This window comes from Schistocerca americana, chromosome 8, assembly GCF_021461395.2.
Source record: "Schistocerca americana isolate TAMUIC-IGC-003095 chromosome 8, iqSchAmer2.1, whole genome shotgun sequence".
Lineage (NCBI taxonomy): Eukaryota > Metazoa > Arthropoda > Insecta > Orthoptera > Acrididae > Schistocerca > Schistocerca americana.
Window position 1 is genome coordinate 123,062,040 of NC_060126.1, and position 24,361 is coordinate 123,086,400.

At 38.2% G+C, this 24,361-nt stretch overlaps 1 protein-coding gene across 1 annotated transcript in view; it reads left to right on the top strand.

Annotated features, from left to right (window-relative positions):
- LOC124545615 (protein HIRA-like) overlaps positions 1 to 24,361 on the top strand; it is a 322,322-nt gene that overhangs the window by 24,646 nt on the left and 273,315 nt on the right. Inside the window, 1 exon segment of the mRNA XM_047124563.1 lies at positions 14,434 to 14,532. Coding sequence (XP_046980519.1) covers positions 14,434 to 14,532 — 99 coding nt within the window.

Here is a 24,361-nt window from a genome sequence, read left to right on the forward strand (position 1 = left end):
TACAGGGAGGAGACATCAACAGTTAAGAGTTTGATAATCTTCATTACGAGAGAAACAGACTGTTGTGTTCTCTTGCATTTTGATTAAGATTTTGGCTTCAGAAAACTTGATTGAAATTCATCAAGTGGGCACTGATGACAGTCAGAATTTGTTATGCATAACAAGAACTAGACATGATCTCCAGAAATCTACTTTCACTTTCCCTTTCTGATATTGTCATGTCAGTTGGTATATTCCTGGAAGTGATAGGCAGTGTTATTTGGTCACTTTCAGACCAGGCTGAAGAAGCCATGGTGTGTCGAATTTCTGTCACCTTGCATACTGACCACTGCAAAAATATAAACATTGCAGACATACTGTGCTTAATTTCACAGATAAAGACATTTAGGATGCACACACCCAAGCAGAATATTACCTCTGTGATGATGAAAGCATTTCGATATTCAAGAGAGGACAAGTGTGACACCATTATTTTTTTTGTCTCTGACATCTTATTTTGACAACATGACAGATTTATTGGAGATTTCCAGAAGAATTCTATGGATGCATACAAGCAAAGACATCCACACTCCTCAGTGCCCACCTATTAATGACCACCTGAAACCAAGACTTTATGGCCTACCAAAGAGGCCTGCTTCACCCCTTGCCAGCAATATTGCAACCCTGACATACTACCCAGCAATAGATCTGGCTTCTCTTTTGAACCATTTGGTTCAAAAATTGAACACTGCATTAAAAATTCAGAAGACAAAATGTCAACTCAACGTCTTACTTCTCGAACCAACTGACATATTAGAGTTTCGTCCCAGTATATCTGTTACCAAAAGTGCCTTTTTAAGAAACATTGCGTCAACTGTAAAGTACCTCAGTGAGTAGTTCTTGAACCCAAATGTTTTTTGATATGTTTAAATGATACCTTGGTGGTATGACCACATGAGACCGCAATGCTTCCTTTATTTTTAGAAATCAAAACTCCCTCTATACAATTGTCTGGTTAAAAATGAAGACCTCCCTTTTCTAGATGTCATGAATGTAGAAATCGCTCATGGGTCACAATATGTATAGTTAATGAACACACAATTACTTATAATTGTGAGCTACTAACTGTTTTCACTCATCCCAAGGCAGTAGTATTTTATGAGCACTCACTCAAATTGTGGGAGTTATATCAGATCCTGAGAGCTTGTCGGCAGAGTTTACCCATTTCCATTTAGTGTTAGGTGTTAGCGCAGAAAAGGTGCTCTGAGAAGCAGATTCACAATGCATTTTGACTAGAATGCTCAATCACCATGAGCAACCAGATGCTGTGGAGAACTCAAGTAGGATGGTTTTCCTGCCATATGAAGATAAAGAGCAATGGTGAAACTCATCTCTGCATGTGGTTAGATGTACTCAGAACTGAGCTTCATGGAATAAAAAAAAATTTTGGGCATGCGTGTTTGAGAAAGTCAACAACATATTACACATAGAAAATATAAATGATGAAATGATCTCTCTCTCTCTCTCTCTCTCTCTCTCTCTCTCTCTCTCTCTCTCTGTGTGTGTGTGTGTGTGTGTGTGTGTGTGTGTGTGTGTGTGTGTGTGTGTGTGTGTGTGTTTTGTTTTGTAGCATTCCATAAGTCATATGCAGTACTATATGGTAGGACAGCTAGGCAATAGAGCTTAGCAAGAATTACTTAGATTCATTTGTGATGAACCATAGGTTCCTAAGTAGTGAGCTCCCAGTCCCACTGATTCCCTATCATCTTAAAATAAGTACATGCTCCAGCAACCAGTGTCTTAAAGAAAGCCAAAACGTATACTTAATTGTGAAGATCACAAGACTGCAGAAATCTGTCAAAGCCATCAGCCCTGAATGTGTACAATACACGAAGTGGGTTGATTGCTGTTGATGCAAAATAGTCAGTGATAATGTGTAGGATACCTCCTGCATCCCAGTTGCATTGAAAGTGAATTTCTGGTGACTTCAAGCTGTTGTATCTTGGGCAATATTTTGTTGAAATAAATGAAATTTTGCCATCTTGTACAACTTCATGCATTCTCTTGAAAATAGTAATGTAAAGAATTTTATGTGCCATATTTCACCACAGTTTTTTTACACAAAATTACCTGAAAAATTGGCTCCGTAAATATCGACGCCTAAAACAATTTCCAAGTTTGGCTTCGTGTATATCAGGGACTAAAGGTACAATGAATGTGAAATTTGACATGTAGTAACCTAACAACACAAGATTCTAAGATATAAAGTTTCATTTATATACCACTTTTCAATACTGAATAAATTCAGTACAGAGTTAAAGATTTTGTAAAAAGGTAAAAAATGCAGTATTTTTGACCTAATTTTGCAAAAAGTTGTGTTCTGTAAAACTCTCCAAACTGGACTTCTTAGAAAGACCATGGCTTTAACAAAAAGGAAATATGTTATTGATGAGGCAACAGAGGCTAAGAATGCTAGCTACAGTAATTTGAAACAAAATTGGGCACAAAAATCGCAACATGAAAAAAATGTAAATTTTGGATTGTTATATCTCTTAGAGTTAATACATTGTGAATATGAAACTAATTGTGCACTAGCTCAGTAGCACAAGCATATGGAATAAAAAAAATTTTTCACCTACTATTTTCTATTAATCTACAAATTTGTAAAAAACTGATGATTTTTGTGAAAAGATGTAAATATGGTATTTTTTACACTTTTTTTGTTGTTATTGTTGTTGTTGTTGTGGTGGTCTTCAGTCCTGAGTGGTTTGATGCAGCTCTCCATGCTACTCTATCCTGTGCAAGCTTCTTCATCTCCCAGTACCTACTGCAACTTACATTCTTCTGTATCTGTTTAATGTATTCATCTCTTGGTCTCACTCTACGATTTTTACCCTCCACGCTGCCCTCCAATTCTAAATTGGTGTTCCCCTGATGCCTCAGAACATGTCCTACCAACCCGATCCCTTCTTCTAGTCAAGTTGTGCCACAAACTCCTCTTCTCCCCAATCCTATTCAATACCTCCTCATTAGTTATGTGATCTACCCATCTAATCTTCAGCATTCTTCTGTAGCACCACATTTTGAGAGCTTCTATTCTCGTCTTGTCCAAACTATTTATCGTCCATGTTTCACTTCCATACATGGCTACACTCCATACAAATACTTTCAGAAACGACTTCCTGACGCTTAAATCTATACTCCATGTTACGAAATTTCTCTTCTTCAGAAACACTTTCCTTGCCATTGCCAGTCTACACTTTATATCCTCTCTACTTCAACCGTCATCAGTTATTTTATTCCCCAAATAGAAAAACTCATTTACCACTTTAAGTGTCTCATTTCCTAATCTAATTCCCTCAGCATCACCCGACTTAATTCGACTACATTCCATTATCCTCGTTTTGCTTTTTGTTGATATTCATCTTATAACCTCATTTCAAGAGACTGTCCATTCCATTCAACTGCTCGTCCAGGCTCTTTGCTGTCTCTGACAGAATTGCAACCTCAAAGTTTTTATTTCTTCTCCGTGGATTTTAATACCTACTCTGAATTTTTCTTTTGTTTCCTTTACTGCTTGCTCAATATACAGATTGAATAACATCGGGGAAAGGCTACAACCCTGTCTCACTCCCATCCAAACCACTGCTTCCCTTTCATGCCCCTCAATTCTTATAACTGCCATCTGGTTTCTGTACAAATTCTAAATAGTCTTTAGCTCCCTGTATTTTACCCCTGCCACCTTTAGAATTTGAAAGAGAGTATTCCAGTCAACATTGTCAAAAGCTTTCTCTAAGTCTTCAAATGCTAGAAACATAGGTTTGCCTTTCCTTAATCTTTCTTCTAAGATAAGTTGTAAGATCAGTATTGCCTCACGTGTCCGAACATTTCTATAGAATCCAAACTGATCTTCCCCGAGGTCGGCTTCTACCAGTTTTTCCATTCATCTGTAAAGAATTTGCGTTAGTATTTTCCATCCGTGACTTATTAAAATTTCACATCTGTCAACACCTACTTTCTTTGGGATTGGAATTATTATATTCTTCTTGAAGTCTGAGGGTATTTCGCCAGTCTCATACATCTTGCTCACCCGATGGTAGAGTTTTGTCAGGACTAGCTCTCCCAAGGCCGTCAGTAGTTCTAATGGAATGTTGTCTACTCCCGGGGCCTTGTTTCGACTCAGGTCTTTCAGTGCTCTGTCAAACTCTTCATGCAGTATCGTATCTCCCATTTCATCTTCATCTACATCCTCTTCCATTTCCATAATACTGGCCTCAAGTACATCACCCTGGTATTGACCCTCTATATACTCCTTCCACCTTTCTGCTTTCCGTTCTTTGCTTAGAGCTGGGTTTCCATTTGAGCTATTGATATTCATACAAGTGGTTCTCTTGTCTCCAAAGGTCTCTTTAATTTTCCTCTAAGCAGTATCTATCTTACCCCTAGTGAGCCTCTACATCCTTACATTTGTCCTCTAACCATCCCTGCTTAGCCATTTTTCACTTCCTGTCGATCTCATTTTTGAGACGTTTGTATTCCTTTTTGCCTGCTTCAGTTACTGTGTTTTTGTATTTTCTCCATTCATCAATTAAATTCAATATTTCTTCTGTTACCCAAGGAATTCTACTACTCCTTGTGTTTTTACCTACTTGATCCTCTGCTGCCTTCACTACTTCATCTCTCAAAGCTACCCTATTCTTCTTCTACTGTATTTCTTTCCCCTATTCCTGTCAATTGTTCCCTTATGCTCTCCCTGAAACTCTGTACAATCTCTGGTTTAGTCAGTTTATCCAGGTCCCATCTCCTTAAATTCCCACCTTTTTGCAATATCTTCAGTTTTAATCTGCAGTTCATAACCAATAGATTGTGGTCAGAGTCCACATCTGCCCCTGGAAATGTCTTACAATTTAAAACCTGGTTCCTAAATCTCTGTCTTACCATTATATAATCTATCTTAAACCTGTCGGTATCTCCAGGCTTCTTCCATGTATACAACCTTCTTTTATGATTCTTGAACCAAGTGTTAGCTACGATTACGTTGTGCTCTGTGCAAAATTCTAGCAGGCGGCTTCCTCTTTCGTTTCTTAGCCCCAATCCATATTCACCTACTATGTTTCCTTCTCTCCCTTTTCCTACTACCGAATTCCTGTCACCCATGACTATTACATTTTCGTCTCCCTTCACTATCTGAATAATTTCTTTTATTTCCTCATACATTTCTTCAATTTCTTCCTCATCTGCAGAGCTAGTTGGCATATAAACTTGTACTACTGTAGTACGCGTGGGCTTCGTGTCTATCTTGGCCACAATAAGGCGTTCACTATGATGTTTGTAGTAGCTTACTCACATTCCTATTTTTTTATTCACTATTAAACCGACTCCTGCATTACCCCTATTTAAATTTGTATTTATAACCCTGTATTCACCTGACCAAAAGTCTTGTTCCTCCTGCCACTGAACTTCACTAATTCCTACTATATCTAACTTTAACCTATCCATTTCCCTTTTTAAATTTTCTAACCTACCTGCTCGATTAAGGGATCTGACATTCCACGCTCCAATCCATAGAACGCCAGTTTTCTTTCTCCTGATAACAACGTCATCCTGAGTAGTCCCCGCCCGAAGATCCGAATGGGGGACTATTTTACCTACGGAATATTTTACCCAAGGGGACGCCATCATCATTTAACCATACTGTAAAGCTGCATGCCCTCGGGAAAAATTACAGCTTTAGTTTCCCCTTGCTTTAAGCCATTCGCAGTACCAGCACAGCCAAGTCGTTTTGGTTAGTGTTACAAGGCCAGATCAGTCAATCATCCAGACTATTGCCCCTGCAACTACTGAAAAGGCTTCTGCCCCTCTTCAGGAACCACATGTTTGTCTGGCCTCTCAACAGATACTCCTCTGTTGTGGTTGCACCCACAGTACGGCTATCTGTATCGCTGAGGTACGCAAGCCTCCCCACCAACGGCAAGGTCCATGGTTCTTGGGGGTGGGGGGGGTTGTCACTTGTTTTACAGATACTATTTTGTATCAAAGCTTTAAAACTGTCATCATTTGAAACAATTGTTGTAAGAGCTTCCAACCTCCACCTCAGCAACCAGCCCCCCCCCCCCCTTTCCATCACTAGATAAGAGTGTAATTTCCAACATGGGCTAACAATACTACATGAATTCAGGGAAAGTAACTGGAAATATCATGCTGCAAATAAAGTTTTAACTTTTGCATCTTATATAAAGTGTATTGGTGATTAAAGGCATGATAAAGATGAAACTTTGTACACAAGACCTTAGCAAAGTAAAGTTTTTTCCAGTATAAAATATGGTTCATGTACTGCTTTCCAAATTTCTAGAAATTCGTTCCAAACTTGATTTTCATAAAAATTACAAAAGTAGATCACATTCAATTTGCATTTAGAAAATTTGTGTTCCATAATTAATTTCAAACTAATTACAGCTGGAAAGAGCATGTTTTGAAGTATCCAGAAAATCATATTCAATTTTCCAGTGTGCACTAACAATATCGGAAAATGATGGACAGATTTGAGGAAATGTGCCACAGCAACAGGGTACATTTCAGCAAAATGTTTTCCGTGTTTTATTGCCTATGATTTTTATTTTTAAATTGACAAGTAAGATCTCACTCTATTGTTTTGGTACATGGTGACATTGTCTTTATCAGTACAAGAATTTGACATGGCGACCCAGTTGCCATAGGAGTCATGAAATGCTAGCCACAGGTGGGATTTTTCATCCAGTTTCCTACACCTGTAATTTGGTTTCTTAATTTAGGATCGAAGCTTTGCGATGGTAATGGTCTGCTTACAAAGCCATTTCCTAAGTACCTAATCCCCAAATCTCAGTTCTGTAGGAAGGTTGCGGGGTTGTAGTGAAGGAGAGCTCGGTGAGACCCATGGAGCAGCCCATGAACAACAACACAAACAGGAAAGGACAGAAACGAACAACGAAGGACAACCGAGCAAGACCTTATGCACAACAACACACAAGAAGCAACAGAGTCACAAGAAAACCTCACCAATCAACCACATCCACTCGTACATGGAGCAAATTAACGTAAACACGCTGGCTGTAGGCGAGATGTTGATAGACACAAACAAAGATCAGACTGACTGACTGGCTGAGCGAAAGGCAGGCGCTTAAATACACGATTGGGGACATCGCTATTGGCCTCTGGGACCACGTGTTCCACCGTGGTGCCCTCACATTATACATGGGCCAGGAGGCGCACCCCGCCCCACCATGGCTTATGGTGTGACGGTGCAGAGACCTCTAGTGGTCTTCGACGTCCATGCGATCTGGCGCAGATTCAAAACCCGCGGCGCGTGGTACCAGGACGACTATCCAACATAGGCAGATTTTAAATTTGACAACATTTCAGTTTACATTTTTTTATAATATTTGAACCACTTTCTGCAGTTCATTTTCTGGAAATTGATACTGTCAGTTAGATGATTATAATGAAGGAAAATAGAGCATGATGGGGTCTTGATCTGGTACCCAACAAACATTATGGGCAATAAAATGAATGAGCTGGGCCTTAAGCATGCATAAATTTTATCAGGGTATAATTGTGTTTCATTAATTTTTCAATAATGTTAGCAGTCCACCATTCAGTATCATATTTACAGGCAATATAATGACTGAGAGTATCAACTCCTATCCATTTCAGAGTGAGCATGGCTGCACTAGATACTCTGGCAACAAAATAGAAAATTTATCATGTCAGTAGAAACTTTGCTGATACGAATTGATGATGCTCTGTCATACTGACAACTGTGCTGCTTTCTTGCCATCTTATTCTTCAAACTTTTTGCTTTCTTACATTTCTTGTTTTGTAAAACACACACACACACACACACACACACACACACACACACACACACACACACACACACACACACAAAGATATGTCACAAAAGATGAATAGATCTTTTGTCTTCAGTATTCGATTGGTTGATGGCTTTTGTAGGCTTGTGCATATAACCAGTTGCTTGTGCTATCAATCCCATCACTCCCTGCAGATTTTCCGTAGCTGGTGACAAAAAAGTTCCATTCTGCATCAGTGTTGAAATCATTTTTGTGGCTACACAGATTGACAAAATTCTTATAATTTTTACATTGTGCAGCTGAGATGGCACTTAAATAATGTTTTTTTGTTTGAGTTCACAAAAATTTGATCAGTTTTTGAATAAACGCCTGTACAGATACCGTAACATTTTGCATTGACCTGAAATAGTGCAACAGTTAACAGATTGCAACATTCCCTTGTTGATGTAATAAGCTACAAAATGGTGTAAAGTAGCATGTAGATTTTCCCTCTGGAAAACTAACTTTCTAAAAACATGTTGAATGAGATCTATTTTTGTAATTTTTATGAAAATCAGGTTTGAATTGATTTTATAGAAATTTGGTTATCCTATAAAATACTTAATGTTGCTAAGTTGTTGTGCCCAACGTTTCATGTTTATCGTGCCTTTAATCAATGAGATACCTGAAGACAAAGTTAAAACTCTATTCGCATCACGATTTTTCCGTCCACTTTGCCTCAATTTATGTAGCGTTGTTATCCCATGTTGGAAATTACACCCACTGTTTTTGGGGGGTGTGGGGATCTTAAACCATATTGTTGCAAATGAGACTGGTCTTCATGCTTTAAAAATGGTATTTGTAGAAGTGCTCAGTACACCAATTTACACCTTTTCACAAAAGTCATTCTCCCTTCTTTTCCAAATTTGTAGATTACTGGAAAATAGTAAGGGGATGAAATTTTATTTGCCGTATCCTTATGCTAATGAGCCACTTGAACCATTGCATATTAAGTTTCATGTCCAGCATGCGTTTACTCTATGATATACAAGAATCCAAAGTTTACATTTTATTTGTACTGCAATTTTTGCACCCAACTTTGATTCAAATTATCTGGCATCACTAGCCCACATTGGATTATCAAATACACGTTGTCTTGTGGTTAAAGCCACAGTCTTCCTAATCAGCCCAGTGTGGGGAGTTTTAAAGAACACAGTTTTTTGCAAAATTAGGTCAATTTTCCCCGTAATTTATTCAGCATTGGAAAGTGGTAGTAAATGAAACTTTATATATGAGAACCTTGTGTTGTCAGATTACTATATGCCAAATTTCACATTTGTCATAACTTTAGTTCCTGAGATATAAGAGGCCAATCTCTGAAATTTTTCTCAGGTGATTCTGTCTAAAATTTCTGGCTGAATATGGCTCATAATATTATTTTCATTGATATCCTTAAGAGAATGCATAAAAGGTGTACAAGATGGCCAAATTTGATTATTTTCAACAAAATATTACCCAATATATAACAGCTCAATGCCATCAGAAATTCACAGTCTTGTGTGTGGAGTCAAACAAGTTGACTGGCTATATCTCTGCCAGTGTTTCTTTGGCGAACATTAAACTTTGCCAGTTATTGTTGGGGTTACGTGCAAATATTCACACAAAATTTCATCAAAATCCGTGATGCTTGAGCAGGAAAATGTTCGGAAATTAGGCGATTAGAAGTGGCCTGACTGCAGAGAAAGTGGGCTAATGTAGCTGTCAGAGTTGCCAAGAACATCATCAGGAAAATAAATACTGTGCTGAAAAAGAGCAGGACATTTGTTTTAAAACATAAATTGCTTGTATTGCCCTAAAATTGTCCAGTTGGGCACCTCATCTTAAACTCACATGTGACCAAGTATGAAATAGCCAACCAGATGAACTGCCGCTGCCAAGCTACAGCCTAAGGCCAACAGTTTCACTCAGTAATGGAACATCCTGTTAAAAAAATGTAATAGACTTCAGTAGCTGCTTCACAGTCTCTTCTCAGTGGAATTGGAAAATTGTAAGTATAAAAGTTTTTTCCAAATAAAATGCAGTCTTGTGAGAAAAATTATTTTATTTCTGCTGGAACTCAAACATAATACCTTCCATTTGTATTTTTCCCTTTTTCTCTCAACATTCCTCCTTGTGCACCAGTATCCTGGCGTGTCTTTCATCTACATGTCGCACTCCAACACAGTCTTTCCCAGTGCATTCAAGTCTTGTTGTTTTTCCTTCTCCACTTCATGCTCCACCCTTTTCCCCAATATCCACCACAGCTGGGATTGCTGCTTGCACAGTTCATGCAGCAACAGCTCTACACTACAGTTGGTGTGTGAATTGTTCATTAGTTATCTCTTACGATGAACTTTGCCCAGAATCCAAAAAATCTTCCATCTTTTATGTTTGGGTGTCCACTGTTTAGCACCCTTTGTATTTGGAGAGGAAGTAATCTTACCCGAATGTACATGTTATATAAAAATTATGTCTTGTATACTGAATGCTGTAAGATGTCGTAAATATCAAAAATTGGGGCAAACAACTAGTTTCTGTAGAGGTGACTCTTGTGGGTGTTGCTGAACTCAGACATACTAACATCCATACCATTAGCTGCAGATGTTCTCCATCACAACTTACATATAGAGGTCAGCAAACAATAAAGCCAGTTGAGATGCACTAGAGACTGGTTTCCATAGCTCTATCACTTCCTAGAAGTGAGGCAATAAGAAATATTGCACGTTACTTACGGTGATAGCAACACCACTATCTCTTGTCGACAGCATCGCGGTAGATATTTTCATGGAGTGTTGGGTAATGATAAATTATGAAGCACATGGATGACAAAGGGTGGATAGGTGGATCCTTGATGAATAGCCCATGTCTATTTTTCTTTGTTTTGTCTCAGATCATTACTTCTGATTAATTGGCAAAATAATGCAGGAATATTTGATAATATTTAAGCCAATGACATTCTACCTGCATTGTAGCAACTGTTTTGTGTATTAACACAATAAAGGTCTTGCCTACAAAGCAAGTAGGACCCCATCTTTGTTAAAAAAAGAAGAAAGGTCATACATATTTTCTGTGTGTGCCTCTTCAGAACCCATATTTGAAATGACTTTAACAATTCTGGGGTGAACTAGAATAATTGTTAATGCCAGATCTATTTAGCTAAAAACCTGGAAACAGGTATTAAATATGCTTCTTGTTATGTTTTTAGCAAATGGATGTAGCATTTAAGAATGAAAATAAATTTAGTTTTCAGTGTGTGTTTGAAGATACCACCCCAGCATTAGGCTCTGTCATCTTTCTTGACTACCTTCCAGAGGCTGTGCTTGTAACAATTGTTTCAAGAGTGTGTGGAACAGGGACCCAACCATTCATAGAATTTGCATTTTCCCTTCAAATTCTTGTAAATCACCAACAGTTGGGCAAAGCCTAGTTGCATTTGTTTAATTCTTCTGTCCTTGAAGTCTAAGAATAAAGTTGAAAATTTCATACTTTTTTGTTGACTTTTCTTATGGCAAATAGGCATTGGAATGTATAAGGATAGTAACAAAATGCCAATTAAACCATTAATTAGAGCAAGTCATATTCAGGAAATTTCATGAAACTTGTGCATGTTTATGTGATCAGGTTTAATTAATAAATAAATGTGAAAAAATACAGCTTATTCAAACAACAGACCTAATAGATTACTACAGGTGGTGTAGCTAAAATAAGAGCCAACTATTGACTGAACAAGCTTCACTGTGCAAATTATCATCAGGAGCATTATACAGTGTTGGGTTTGGTTGTTGTGTATGTACTCACTATTCATAAATAACTAATTCATACATCTGTGGGTGACCTGACTGTAACACACGATGTTTTCACAGGAAGAGCTACTACATATGGTGGTCTGACTCACTGCAACAGGTAGTTGAGCACTCCATTGTGTGACAACAGGCACCAATGCTGCCAAAGTAAGAACTTTCTAGATATGACAATTTTTAAGAAATTATATCTAAAAAAAAGATGATGTAACTTACCAACTGAAAGCATTGGTATGTTGATAGAGACACAAACAAACACAAACACACACACACAATTCAAGCTTCTGCAACCCACGCTTGCTTCATCAGGAAAGAGGGAAAGACAAAAGGATGTGGGTTTTAAGGGAGAGGGTAAGGAGTCATTCCAATCCCGGGAGCGGAAAGACTTACCTTAGGGGGAAAAAAGGACAGGTGTACACTCGCTCGCGCGCATCCATCCGCACATATACAAACACAAGCAGACAATTATATATGTAAAAAAACAATAAAAAAGGAAACATCTGATGTAGCTGGAAATGTAACATATCTCTCATGAGTTTTTGAAAATGGGTGCAATAAGTCCAAAAATAGCCAGTTTTGAGGAGAGATAAGAACTTTCAAAACAAAAGATTAAAATTACTTGTTTCACCTCTTGTCTCTAAAATGTGGACTGTATCTAAAAGTCAGAGGTCATGTACCTTCTTTCGCTCACTTGTAGCACCACAGGAGATATAGACATTAAGCAAGACAATATGCTTCACTACCACTTCAAATGGTGCTGAGGGATGTTGGGTAACATTCATATCTACATCTGTACTGTGTGAACCATCATGAGATGCATGGCAGGGCTGTCTGGAACTATTGACCACAGTATTGTTAAGCAAATCTGGGATGTTGTTGACATGCAAGTTGTGGGTCTTTTTGTATAGTTGCAGACTGGCATGGCTCTTTTTAGCTTCCAGTTCTTTGTGAGATTTGCCGTCATCAACAGGATGGAGAAGGATATCGCATACTACAAGGAGAGTTTCTGATTCAGTTACTTTCAATAAAACCATGAAAGTATTAAACTCAGAACTCCAGAACATTGTGAATGGTTACCCATTTGATACTCTGCTGTGATTAGTATAATTGGAGTGCACAGAACATGCATCATTGAGATTCCTGGTGTTTCAGAGAGATGTAGAATAGATTTTAAATACTATGAATTTTTCATTGTGCGAGTACGCAAATGATATACCAAAAGCAAGCACATAATCTACATCTAAATGTTTGCTCCACAAACCATCATACTCTGTATAGACCTGTACCCTATTCACAGCTATCTTGTATCAGTTTGACCTAGGTGTGTGCAAATTAGGTTTTTGTGGCCTTTGGGTGTGGTTTTGATCTTTAGTGAGACCAGTTTGCTTAAAACCCCCTTTTTCCCATGTATAAAGTGCTCTGCAGATCCCATTAATCTCGAGAACTTTGTGGTGACTAAAACAGCCAACATTGCCTCCATAGAGTTTTTTCTTTTAATTTCAAATAAACCTGCCAGAGGAACATCCACAACTGAACTTTATACCAGAGGTTGAAAATACCGCTACAGTTGTAAGGTTCTTTTATTTAGAACACGACCGGTTTTGTGCTCTTATACGCCCATCTTCAAATGTTATTCTGAAAACAATTAATAATTAATTGTGAAAATAATTTATTATGTTGGGCTCGTGTAGTGTCTTAGCAGCAACACATTGCAGTGTTTCTTGATATCTCGGATGTTGTCTTCTGATTGTGAAAAATGCACCCATCATCTTGTCTGAAAGCAGTATAAATATTTAATACACACACTGCTCTGCAGCTTGCATGAATCTCAGGAACTTCATAGAGGCTCAAAGTTGATGTCAGCTGCAGAGGATTTATTTAAAATCCAATCAGAAGACAAGTTCCAAGAGATCAAGGAAAAACTGCACTATATGAGTGAGGAGAGGCATTTGAGATCCAATACATCTGGCATAATCTATTTCAAGAATTTCTAAATAAATTTAACACAACTGATCCCAACTTTTAGTCATGGTGAAAGTGTTGTTGTTGTTGTTGTTGTTGTGGTCTTCAGTCCTGAGACTGGTTCGATGCAGCTCTCCATGCTACTCTATCCTGTGCAAGCTTCTTCATCTCCCAGTACCTACTGCAGCCTACATCCTTCTGAATCTGCTTAGTGTATTCATCTCTTGGTCTCCCTCTACGATTTTTACCCTCCACGCTGCCCTCCAGTACTAAATTGGTGATCCCTTGATGCCTCAGAACATGTCCTACCAACTGATCCCTTCTTCTAGTCAAGTTGTGCCACAAGCTCCTCTTCTCCCCAATTCTATTCAATACCTCCTCATTAGTTATGTGATCTACCCATCTAATCTTCAGCATTCTTCTGTAGCACCACATTTCGAAAGCTTCTATTCTCTTCTTGTCTAAACTATTTATCGTCCATGTTTCACTTCCATACATGGCTACACTCCATACAAAGACTTTCAGAAACGACTTCCTGACACTTAAATCTATGGTGAAGTTAGTAGCAACATTATTACATGCAACTTGTGAGTCTGTCTGAATTGCTATTGATGGATTTGTAGCAACTTTTATTGTAGTTACTATTGTATCTGAATCTTCCATCTTACGCAGTAACATGTTCAATGATGGTCTTCCCAAAACTTTTAGTAAATAATGCAATCATTACTTTAAATCTTCTGAAAATATATTTGTTTTTTTGTTAATAGCAGAATTTTCTCCTTTATTGTACAATTTCTTTAAAATAAGATTTTTCTTCATTGTTGCAGCGTGTGTGAATTGTGTCCGGTGGAGTTTCTCAGGAAAATTTTTGGCATCTGGTGGTGATGACAAGCTTATAATGATATGGAAAATTAGTAAATACACAGGTACGAATATTTCCTCTGTCTGTTTTAGTAAGGTGTCCTTCATTTTTTTCTGTTTTTTGTTTTTACTTTTCTTCTTATTTGTCTACTAATGTACTGTCAGTAGGCTGATAGGTTTTGTGTTTTGCTAGTTTCCTTTGAAATGCTTCTTTTCAAAAAATGCATTGAAACAATTGTGTGAATATAGATTGATAGGTCTGGTAGTAGTATATATATTATGTTGATAAGTGTGATTCTTGTATTCAGGATGTAAATACATCGTTACCTAAATGATTACTGTCACAAATCTCATAAATTATTAAAATTGAGTGTTGTAAAGTTAGAAAAATTTTATTTAAAAATGTGAACTGTACCTCAAGATACAAACTGTGCTGAAAACTGGAGAGCTGTCACTACCAGTAGTTAAGAGGTTCAGATAGCCATTCCCCAAAAAATAGTTGGATATTGGAAGATTCCAGCTAGTTGATTTCTTGATATGTATCCTCTGCAAAGTCTTTCCAGGTACCAGTGCATTTTCCTTTTGGGCAATTATGCAAAATGTGGCTCAGTGATGTTCCAGTGACATTGGTCATTCCTTCCTTATGAAGTGTTGCTTTAGTCACAGCATGGCCAGTTCTTATATGATTGAGGTAGCTCCATATTTTTCTTTGTATGGTGGTTCCCAAGAATTGGCTGGTCAGATCTATTTTATACCTATATTCTGATGACCATGGAAGAACATCTGTTGATTTCTTCATTCTGGATCATAGCTGCCTGGCATGAGTATGTCATTGTTTACCCAGATTGGTTCACTAGATTTTAGTTGTGAGTGTGATAAATTGTTCAGTGTTTCATGAATTGTTAAGTCTCTGGACCTTTTGAGTTCTGTCTGTTCATGTGTTATGCTTCTTATTGGAGATTTGATGGGGCAATAGTAGCAAGTACTGACAGTCTACATCTACATCTACATTTACACTCCGCAAGCCACCCAACGGTGTGTGGCGGAGGGCACTTTACGTGCCACTGTCATTACCTCCTTTTTCTGTTCCAGTCGCGTATGGTTCGCAGGAAGAACAACTGTCTGAAAGCCTCTGTGTGCACTCGAATCTCTCTAATTTTACATTCGTGATCTCCTTGGGAGGTATAAGTAGGGGGAAGCAATATATTCGATACCTCATCCAGAAACATACCCTCTTGGAACCTGGCGAGCAAGCTACACCACGATGCAGAGTGCCTCTCTTGCAGAGTCTACCACTTGAGTTTGCTAAACATCTCCGTAACGCTATGACGGTTACCAAATAACCCTGTGACGAAATGCGCCGCTCTTCTTTGGATCTTCTCTATCTCCTCTGTCAACCCGATCTGGTACGGAACCCACACTGATGAGCAATACTCAAGTATAGGTCAAACGAGTGTTTTGTAAGCCACCTCCTTTGTTGATGGACTACATTTTCTAAGGACTTTCCCAATGAATCTCAACCTGGTACCCGCCTTACCAACAATTAATTTTATGTGATCATTCCACTTCAAATCGTTCCGCACACATACTCCCAGATATTTTACAGAAGTAACTGCTACCAGTGTTTGTTCTGCTATCATATAATCATACAGTAAAGGATCCTTCTTTCTATGTATTCGTAATACATTACATTTATCTATGTTAAGGGTCAGCTGCCACTCTCTGCACAAAGTGCCTATCCGCAGCAGATCTTCCTGCATTTCGCTACAATTTTCTAATGCTGCAACTTCTCTGTATACTACAGCATCATCCGCGAAAAGCCGCATGGAACTTCAAACACTATGGTGTCACGGTATTGGTGTGGATTTAAGAGTTCCTATCACAATTCTCATTCTGTTCTTTAGATGAATATCTATTTTATTGATGTGGCTATGTCCACCTTAAACACAAGAAAGCTTTCAATGACAGGATACACCAGTGGCTGTGCTGTAGTTCTCAAGATGTTTACATTTGATCCCAATTAATAACAGCCAGTTCCCTTTGTATACTATTTCCGTACTTTAGCTTTTGTTTTCTTAATTCTAAGTGTTTCCTAAATATTGGGGATTACTGAGAGTGATGTTGACTTTTCTTTTCTTCCTGTGTATCATTGACAGTAAGAAAGAGAGGGAAAATAGTTACAAACTATTATTGTGCCATGGTAATGGAGCTTCTTGTTGATGCAGAACTGATCCAGAGTAATGTGAATCATATTTGTAAAAAATTTCTAACTTCTAGCAATTACCCCCATTGTCATCAGTAGGAAGAGAAACAGATAGTCAAAAATCCTGATGGAAGCTATTTTTTTCTAAAGGAGAAACCCAGCATTGATAAAATTATAATGAAATCCCAGGAATCCACAGATGTGAATGCCGTACCAATGTCCCTGAAACCAAAAGTTGTTCCAGGTATACCATTTGACCCACAATGTCGTGATTCCCATCAGAAATATAATTATGGAGCATTCTTTTCTGTAATCTTGAAGTGTTATAAATAAGGCAGGTAAAGTTCTGCAGAATGTAAATAATTTAGGAGTAAAGGAGAAAACTCACCAAACAGTAAAAGAATTGAGTCGTTTTCAGATGCACAAAGAAAAATGAAGAATTTGGTAGCTTTTGGACGAATTGTTTTACAAGCTAGAACACACAAACACACACACACACACACACACACACACACACACACACACACACACACACACACACAATAGCTGATCTACTTTTGTGCATTGTTGGGTCCTTACCCCATCTCTGTTTAAAGTTGTTGACATGCATTCTGATTTTTAAAATGCCCATCTTAATTGAGTTATTGTAATTTGGAGTGTGGGCCGGAATTGTTATTGGTTCATACAACATGTTGTGCATATCCATAGGACAGTGTTTGGCCACAGCTAATTTTTGCAGATTTCAGTATTTGATTAACCATTGGTTTTTACTATGGCTCTGGAACACTGGCTAAATAAATTATCTGTTGTAGATAGTACCAAAGAATATAATGAATGGTTGAAGTGATGGCTATTTCATAGTTACGAGGGTTGCCCAGAAAGTAATACACCACATTTTTTTTCTCAGCTGAAAACAATGCTTAGAGTGGGAAACATTATGTATGTATTATATGAAATCTCCTGAGTGGGTGCGCCAAGCTTCTGTCACATTTGACAGATAGCATAGCTGCAGGACAGTTTCAAAATGGCATCTGTAGGTGATGTACCATACATTACAAGCAACGTGGTGTCAGTGAATTTCTCACTGCAGATAAAGAAACTATGGGGAATATTCACAAGCACATGTGCAAAGTGTATGGAGCATCTGCTGTCAACAGAAGTGCAGTTAGTCACTGGGCACGGTGGGTGAGGTCATCAGAGTGCAGTTCAGTGGAGCTCCAGTGGTTGGGGTTAGGGCATCCTTGGCTGTCACAACTGACAGCCCTGACCTAGCTCCCCTCAGACTTCCTTGTTTGGGCTGTTAAAGGATGCCAATTGTGGAAGACATTTTGAGGATGATGGGGAGGTGATTCACACAGTGAAGCATTGGCTCTACCACCAGGACAAGGATTGGTACCGACAGGGTATATATGCCTTGTTTCTCACTGGAGGAAGACCATAGAACAGGATGGAAATTACACTGAAAAATAGGGTGTGTAGATAGAGCACCATTCTTGTGTGTGTAATTCTCATTTTGTTCCATAAAAAATTGTCGAAGAAAACAAATGCAGGGTATTACTTTCTGGGGAACCCTTGTATTTGGATCACAGTTTTAATCCCTCATCTTCAAAGTATTCTGCTTGGAATAGTGCTCACTACAATTAAACAATGGACAGCCTAAGTTGATGCAACATTCTAACTGGTTGGTAATTAATATTCACTGGTAATAACTTCTGATACTAGGCATCTTTGGTTGTGTGATGTTCTAGTTATTTACAGTGTGTTGTGTGTGCGTGTATTGTGTTTTTCTGAATAAACTATATTATGGTTCTTGGTAGGTGTAGCTCCACTTACAGAGGTGTTAAATTTCTGCGCACATTGCTATCTCATTATGTTTATACCGTGAAAATGACAGCATGTTCGCCTGTCGAAATATTGCCGGTTGTTGGAGATGTCGCTCAGCTACATTCCTTTAATTTGTTTGAACATTTTATATGCCATGAGAAACTCAAATTTCATACAAAGGAATCAACTGCAACAAAGATTAGTTTATGTAGTACCTTTTTATACTTATAGCATAGTTTGGCCTCTCAGTGAGCCAGCTATTTACTGGGGATGATGACTTGCCACTGTGGTTGCAGTAGTGGCAGTGGGCCAGTCACACTGGTATATTTTCATGTTTATACTGACTGCCCATATGTCAACCTAGAACTCCATGGAAACACCACACCATTGATTGAGAGATTGAGAAAACTTGTTTGTAGATGTTCCAGCTGATGCCACAGATTCCAGCGATGTGTGTGTGTGTGTGTGTGTGTGTGTGTGTGTGTGTGTGTGTGTGTGTGTGATAACATAGAGAGGATTTTGCCAGTAGCTACTGTGTAAACTACCATTTGAAAGATGACCACTGCCTCCGAGAGCTTGATGATGTGCCTGATGATTATGGTGGTGGTGGTGGTGGTGATTATAATGATTCTCATCAAATGACAGTGTAACATTGACTAGTACTTGTTGTGACCTTATATCTGCTCCCTTTGTTGAATTGTCAGTGTGTCTGACTGTCGTGCGGCAGACTTTGGTTCGATTTCCAGCCAGCTCATAGATTTACCCTGTTCAAGGACAGGGTGTTGTGTTGTCCTCATCATTTCATCATCATTGACATGCACGTTGCCCACAGTGGCATCAACTGAAAAGACTTGCAACTCGCCGGCCATCAATGTGCCATACAGTCATTTCATTTCATATGTTCCCTTATTTTAAAAAATGGGCAATTACAGAAGGCCAACAGCAAAATGATGCTGACTTGATGTAAGTCATTCAGCTCATCATTTTCAGTAGAAATCTTAATTGCCAAAAATACACATATGTTCCAGTTTAGCTACAAACTCTTTTATTCCAACACCATGGAAGTGCACTGCTTGTTCTGCCAGTTAACTTATTTGCATCCTCTTCACTTATAACATTGTGTGCCAGAGTTTTTTTATGCTCTTATTCCTTCAGCTTTGGAAAGGAATGGCATTGGTACATCAAAATAATGATGTAGGCCATAGCAATGAATTAAAATTATTACCAGCACCATTATTCAAACCCGTGTCTCCTGCTTATTAGTCTCAACGTTGGTATAGATTTTGATTCATTGCTTCAGCCTACATCGTTATTATTGATAAGGATGAGACTCAATATGTCTCAGGAACATCAACTGCATATGATTAAGTGTACATCAAAACTTTACTTTCCAAATGCAGCAGTCATTTCTCTGTATCATGTGCAGTGTGAATGGGTGTTGTCTTTTCAATGTTAGCATTGTAGCCTGATGGTTTGACATTCCATAGTAAACATCAGTATTGGTAGTGTGTTCTCAAGCCAAAAATGCTAAAACTATGCTAGTAGTGACCCTTCATTGTACCAAAATATCATTGACTGTATACTTTGGTATTATGTTGGAAATCTAGAGATTTTCTATGATGATGAATGTGTCATGATGAACACAAGTTTCATCACTTGTTATTGCCAGTCATAGTAGGCACAGTTTCCAGTAGCCTAATCTGTCTGTGACCACTTTATTAAGATTAGTTCTTGACATGCTTAGATATTTTTCATGAACTTAATTGATTAGTTATGCTTGGATCTTTCCTTGGGTGGTTGCATGATTTCATTAATCACTACAGTTTTTGTATGCTTCACCTGTTGGGAAATTTTCAGCATAAAAAGAAATCATATGCTGATACATTTTAAAAGCCTTTTTGTCATTTTTGTATAGAAAATGATTCTCAATCTAATGATTGCATTTAGTGAGACTTTTAATTGATGCCATACTATAGAAGTTACTTTTCATGCACATGAGTGCTAAAATTGCTGTCTGATAATTTAGGGCTTCTTGCGTGAATATTAGAAGAAAATACAATATTGACAACTCCAAAAAATTACTTTTCTTCCATTTTTTACCGCTCTGTTGCAAGAATTTTTATAGGAAACTGATTTCAATGAAAGACCATCTGGTGGTAGGGACCAACACACAAAATACCATATAACAGGTCAAACACAGAAATTTTGATTTATTCTATGTTTTAGGTTTGTTGTCATATGGTAACAAACTGAAAATATTCATTAAATATTAATTGTTCCATTACAGGGAAGTGGAAACATAATGTGTGTTACCATAAAGCATCATTTTATGTTGTTGTTGTTGTTGTTGTTGTTGTGGCTTTCAGGCCTGAGACTGGTTTGATGCAGCTCTCCATGCTACTCTATCCTGTGCAAGCTTCTTCATCTCCCACTACTTACTGCAACCTACATCCTTCTGAATCTGCTTAGTGTATTCATCTCTTGGTCTCCCTCTTCGATTTTTACCCTCCACGCAGCCCTCCAATTCTAAATTGGTGATCCCCTGATGCCTCAGAACATGTCCTACCAACCGACCCCTTCTTCTAGTCACGTTGTGCCACAAACTCCTCTTATCCCCAATTCTATTCAATACCTCCTCATTAGTTACGTGATCTACCCACCTTATCTTCAGCATTCTTCTGTAGCACCACATTTCAAAAGCTTCTATTCTCTTCTTGTCCAAACTGGTTATCATCCATGTTTCACTTCCATACATGGCTACACTCCATACAAATACTTTCAGATACGACTTCCTGACACTTAAATCTATACTCCATGTTACGAAATTTCTCTTCTTCAGAAGCGCTTGCCTTGCCATTGCCAGTCTACATTTTATATCCTCTCTACTTCGACCATCATCAGTTATTTTGGTCCCCAAAAAGCAAAACTCCTTTACTACTTTAAGTGTCTCATTTCCTAATCTAATTCCCTCAGCATCACCCGACTTAATTCAACTACATTCCATTATCCTCGTTTTGCTTTTGTTGATATTCATCTTATATTCTCCTTTCAAGACACTGTCCATTCCGTTCAACTGCTTGTCCAGGTTCTTTGCTGTCTCTGACAGAATTACAATGTCATCGGCGAACCTCAAAGTTTTTATTTCTTCTCCATGGATTTTAATACCCACTCCGAATTTTCATTTTGTTTCCTTTACTATTTGCTCAATATACAGATTGAATAACAGCGGGGAAAGGCTACAACACTGTCTCACTTCCTTCCCAACTACTGCTTCCCTTTCATGTCCCTCGACTCTTATAACTGCCATCTGGTTTCTGTACAAATTGTAAGTAGCCTTCGCACCCTGTATTTTACCCCTGCCACTTTTAGAATTTGAAAGAGAGTAATCCAGTCAACATTGTCAAAAGCTTTCTCTAAGTCTACAAATGCTAGAAACGTAGGTTTGCCTTTCCTTAATCTTTCTTCTAAGATAAGTCGTAAGATCAGTATTGCCTCACGTGTTCGAACATTTCTACAGAATCCAAACTGATCTTCCCCGAGGTCGGCTTTTACCAGTTTTTCCATTCATCTGTAAACAATTCGCGTTAGTATTTTGCATCCGTGACTTATTAAACTGATAGTTCAGTAATTTTCACATCTGTCAACACCTGCTTTCTTTGGGATTAGAATTATTATATTCTTCTTCTAGTCTGAGGGTATTTCGCCTGTCTCGTACATCTTGCTCACCAGATGGTAGAGTTTTGTCAGGACTGGCTCTCGCAAGGCTGTTAGTAGTTCTAATGGAATGTTGTCTACTCCCGGGGCCTTGTTTCGACTTAGGTCTTTCAGTGCTCTGTCAAACTCTTCACACAGTATCATATCTCCCATTTCATCTTCATCTACATCATCTTCCATTTCCATAATATTGTCCTCAAGAACATCACCCTTGTATAGACCCTCTATATACTCCTTCCACCTTTCTGCTTTCCGTTCTTTGCTTAGAACTGGGTTTCCATCTGAGATCTTGATATTCATGCAAGTGGTTTTCATTTCTCCAAAGGTCTCTTTAATTTTCCTGTAGGTAGTATCTATCTTACCCCTAGTGTTATGTGCCTCTACATCCTTACATTTGAACTCTAGCCATCCTTGCTTAGCCATTTTGCACTTCCTGTTTATCTCATTTTTTAGACGTTTGCATTCCTTTTTGCCTACTTCATTTACTGCATTTTTATATTTTCTCCTTTCATCAATTAAATTCAATATTTCTTCTGTTACCCAAGGATTTCTACTAGCCCTCATCTTTTTACTTACTTGATCCTCTGTTGCCTTCCCTCAGAGCTAACCATTCTTCTTCTACTGTATTTTTCCCCCATTCCTGTCAATTGTTCCTGTATGTTCTCCCTGAAACTCTGTACAACCTCTGGTTTAGTCAGTTTATCCAGGTCCCATCTCCTTAAATTCCCACCTTTTTGCAGTTTCTTCAGTTCTAATCTACAGTTCATAACCAATAGATTTTGGTCAGAGTCCGCATCTGACCCTGGAAGTGTCTTACAAGTTAAAACCTGGTTTCTGAATCTCTGTCTTACCATTATATGATTTATCTGATACCTTCTAGTATCTCCAGGGATTCTTCCATGTGTACAACCTTCTTTTACGGTTCTTGAACCAAGTGTTAGCTATGATTAAGTTGTGCTCTGTGCAAAATTCTGCCAGACGGCTTCCTCTTTCATTTCTTACCCCCAATCCATATTCACCTACTATGTTTCCTTCTCTCCCTTTTCCTACTCTCGAATTCCAGTCACTCATGACTATTAAACTTTCGTCTCCCTTCACTACCTGAATAATTACTTTTATCTCATCATACATTTCATCAATTTCTTCATCATCTGCAGAGCTTGTTGGCATATAAACTTGTACTACTACTGTAGTAGGTGTGGGCTTCATGTCTATCTTGGCCACACTAATGCAATCACTATGCTGTTTGTAGTAGCTTACCCGCACTTCTATTTTTTTATTCATTATCAAACCAACTCCTGCATTACCCTTATTTGATTTAGTATTTATAACCCTGTACTAGCCCGACCAGAAGTCTTGTTCCTCCCGCCACCGAACTTCATTAATTCCCACTATATCTAACCTTAACCTATCCATTTCCCTTTTTAAGTTTTCTAACCTACCTGCCAGATTAAGGGATCTGACATTCCACGCTCCGATCTGTAGAATGCTAGTTTTCTTTCTCCTGATAATGACGTCCTCTTGAGTAGCCCCTGCCCGGAGATCCAAATGGGGGACTATTTTACCTCCAGAATATTTTACCCAAGAGGACGCCATCATCATTTAACCATACAGTAAAGCTGTATGCCCTCTGGAAAAATTACAGCTGTAGTTTCCCCTTGCTTTCAGCTGTTCACAGTACCAGTACAGCTTGACCTACACCAAAGATTGCCGCTAAACACAGTCTGGGTCGATGCATCCAGATTGTGTGTGTTGCCAGATGTGTACATCATGCATATACAAGTGTTTTTCTTAACATTATATGTAAGTTTACAGTTTTTTGCTGCATGACAACACCATGCAATGCAGGGTTAATATTTTACATCATTACTTTCCAGATACTTGCTATATGCTGTGAGATACCAGAAACTAAAAATGATCCACCATTGAAAAAGCTACCAAACTTTTAATAGAAATATTTGTATTATTATTACCTTCTTACAAGAAGGGATGATTTTAAAATGTGCCAAGATAGAAAAAGTTTGATTGTAAATGCAATAACCTACTCTATAGATTCTTGCATATTAATTTGGTGTTGTTGTTGTTGTTGTTGTTGTTGTTGTGGTGGTGGTGGTGGTGGTGGTGGTGGTGGTCTTCAGTCCAAAGACTGGTTT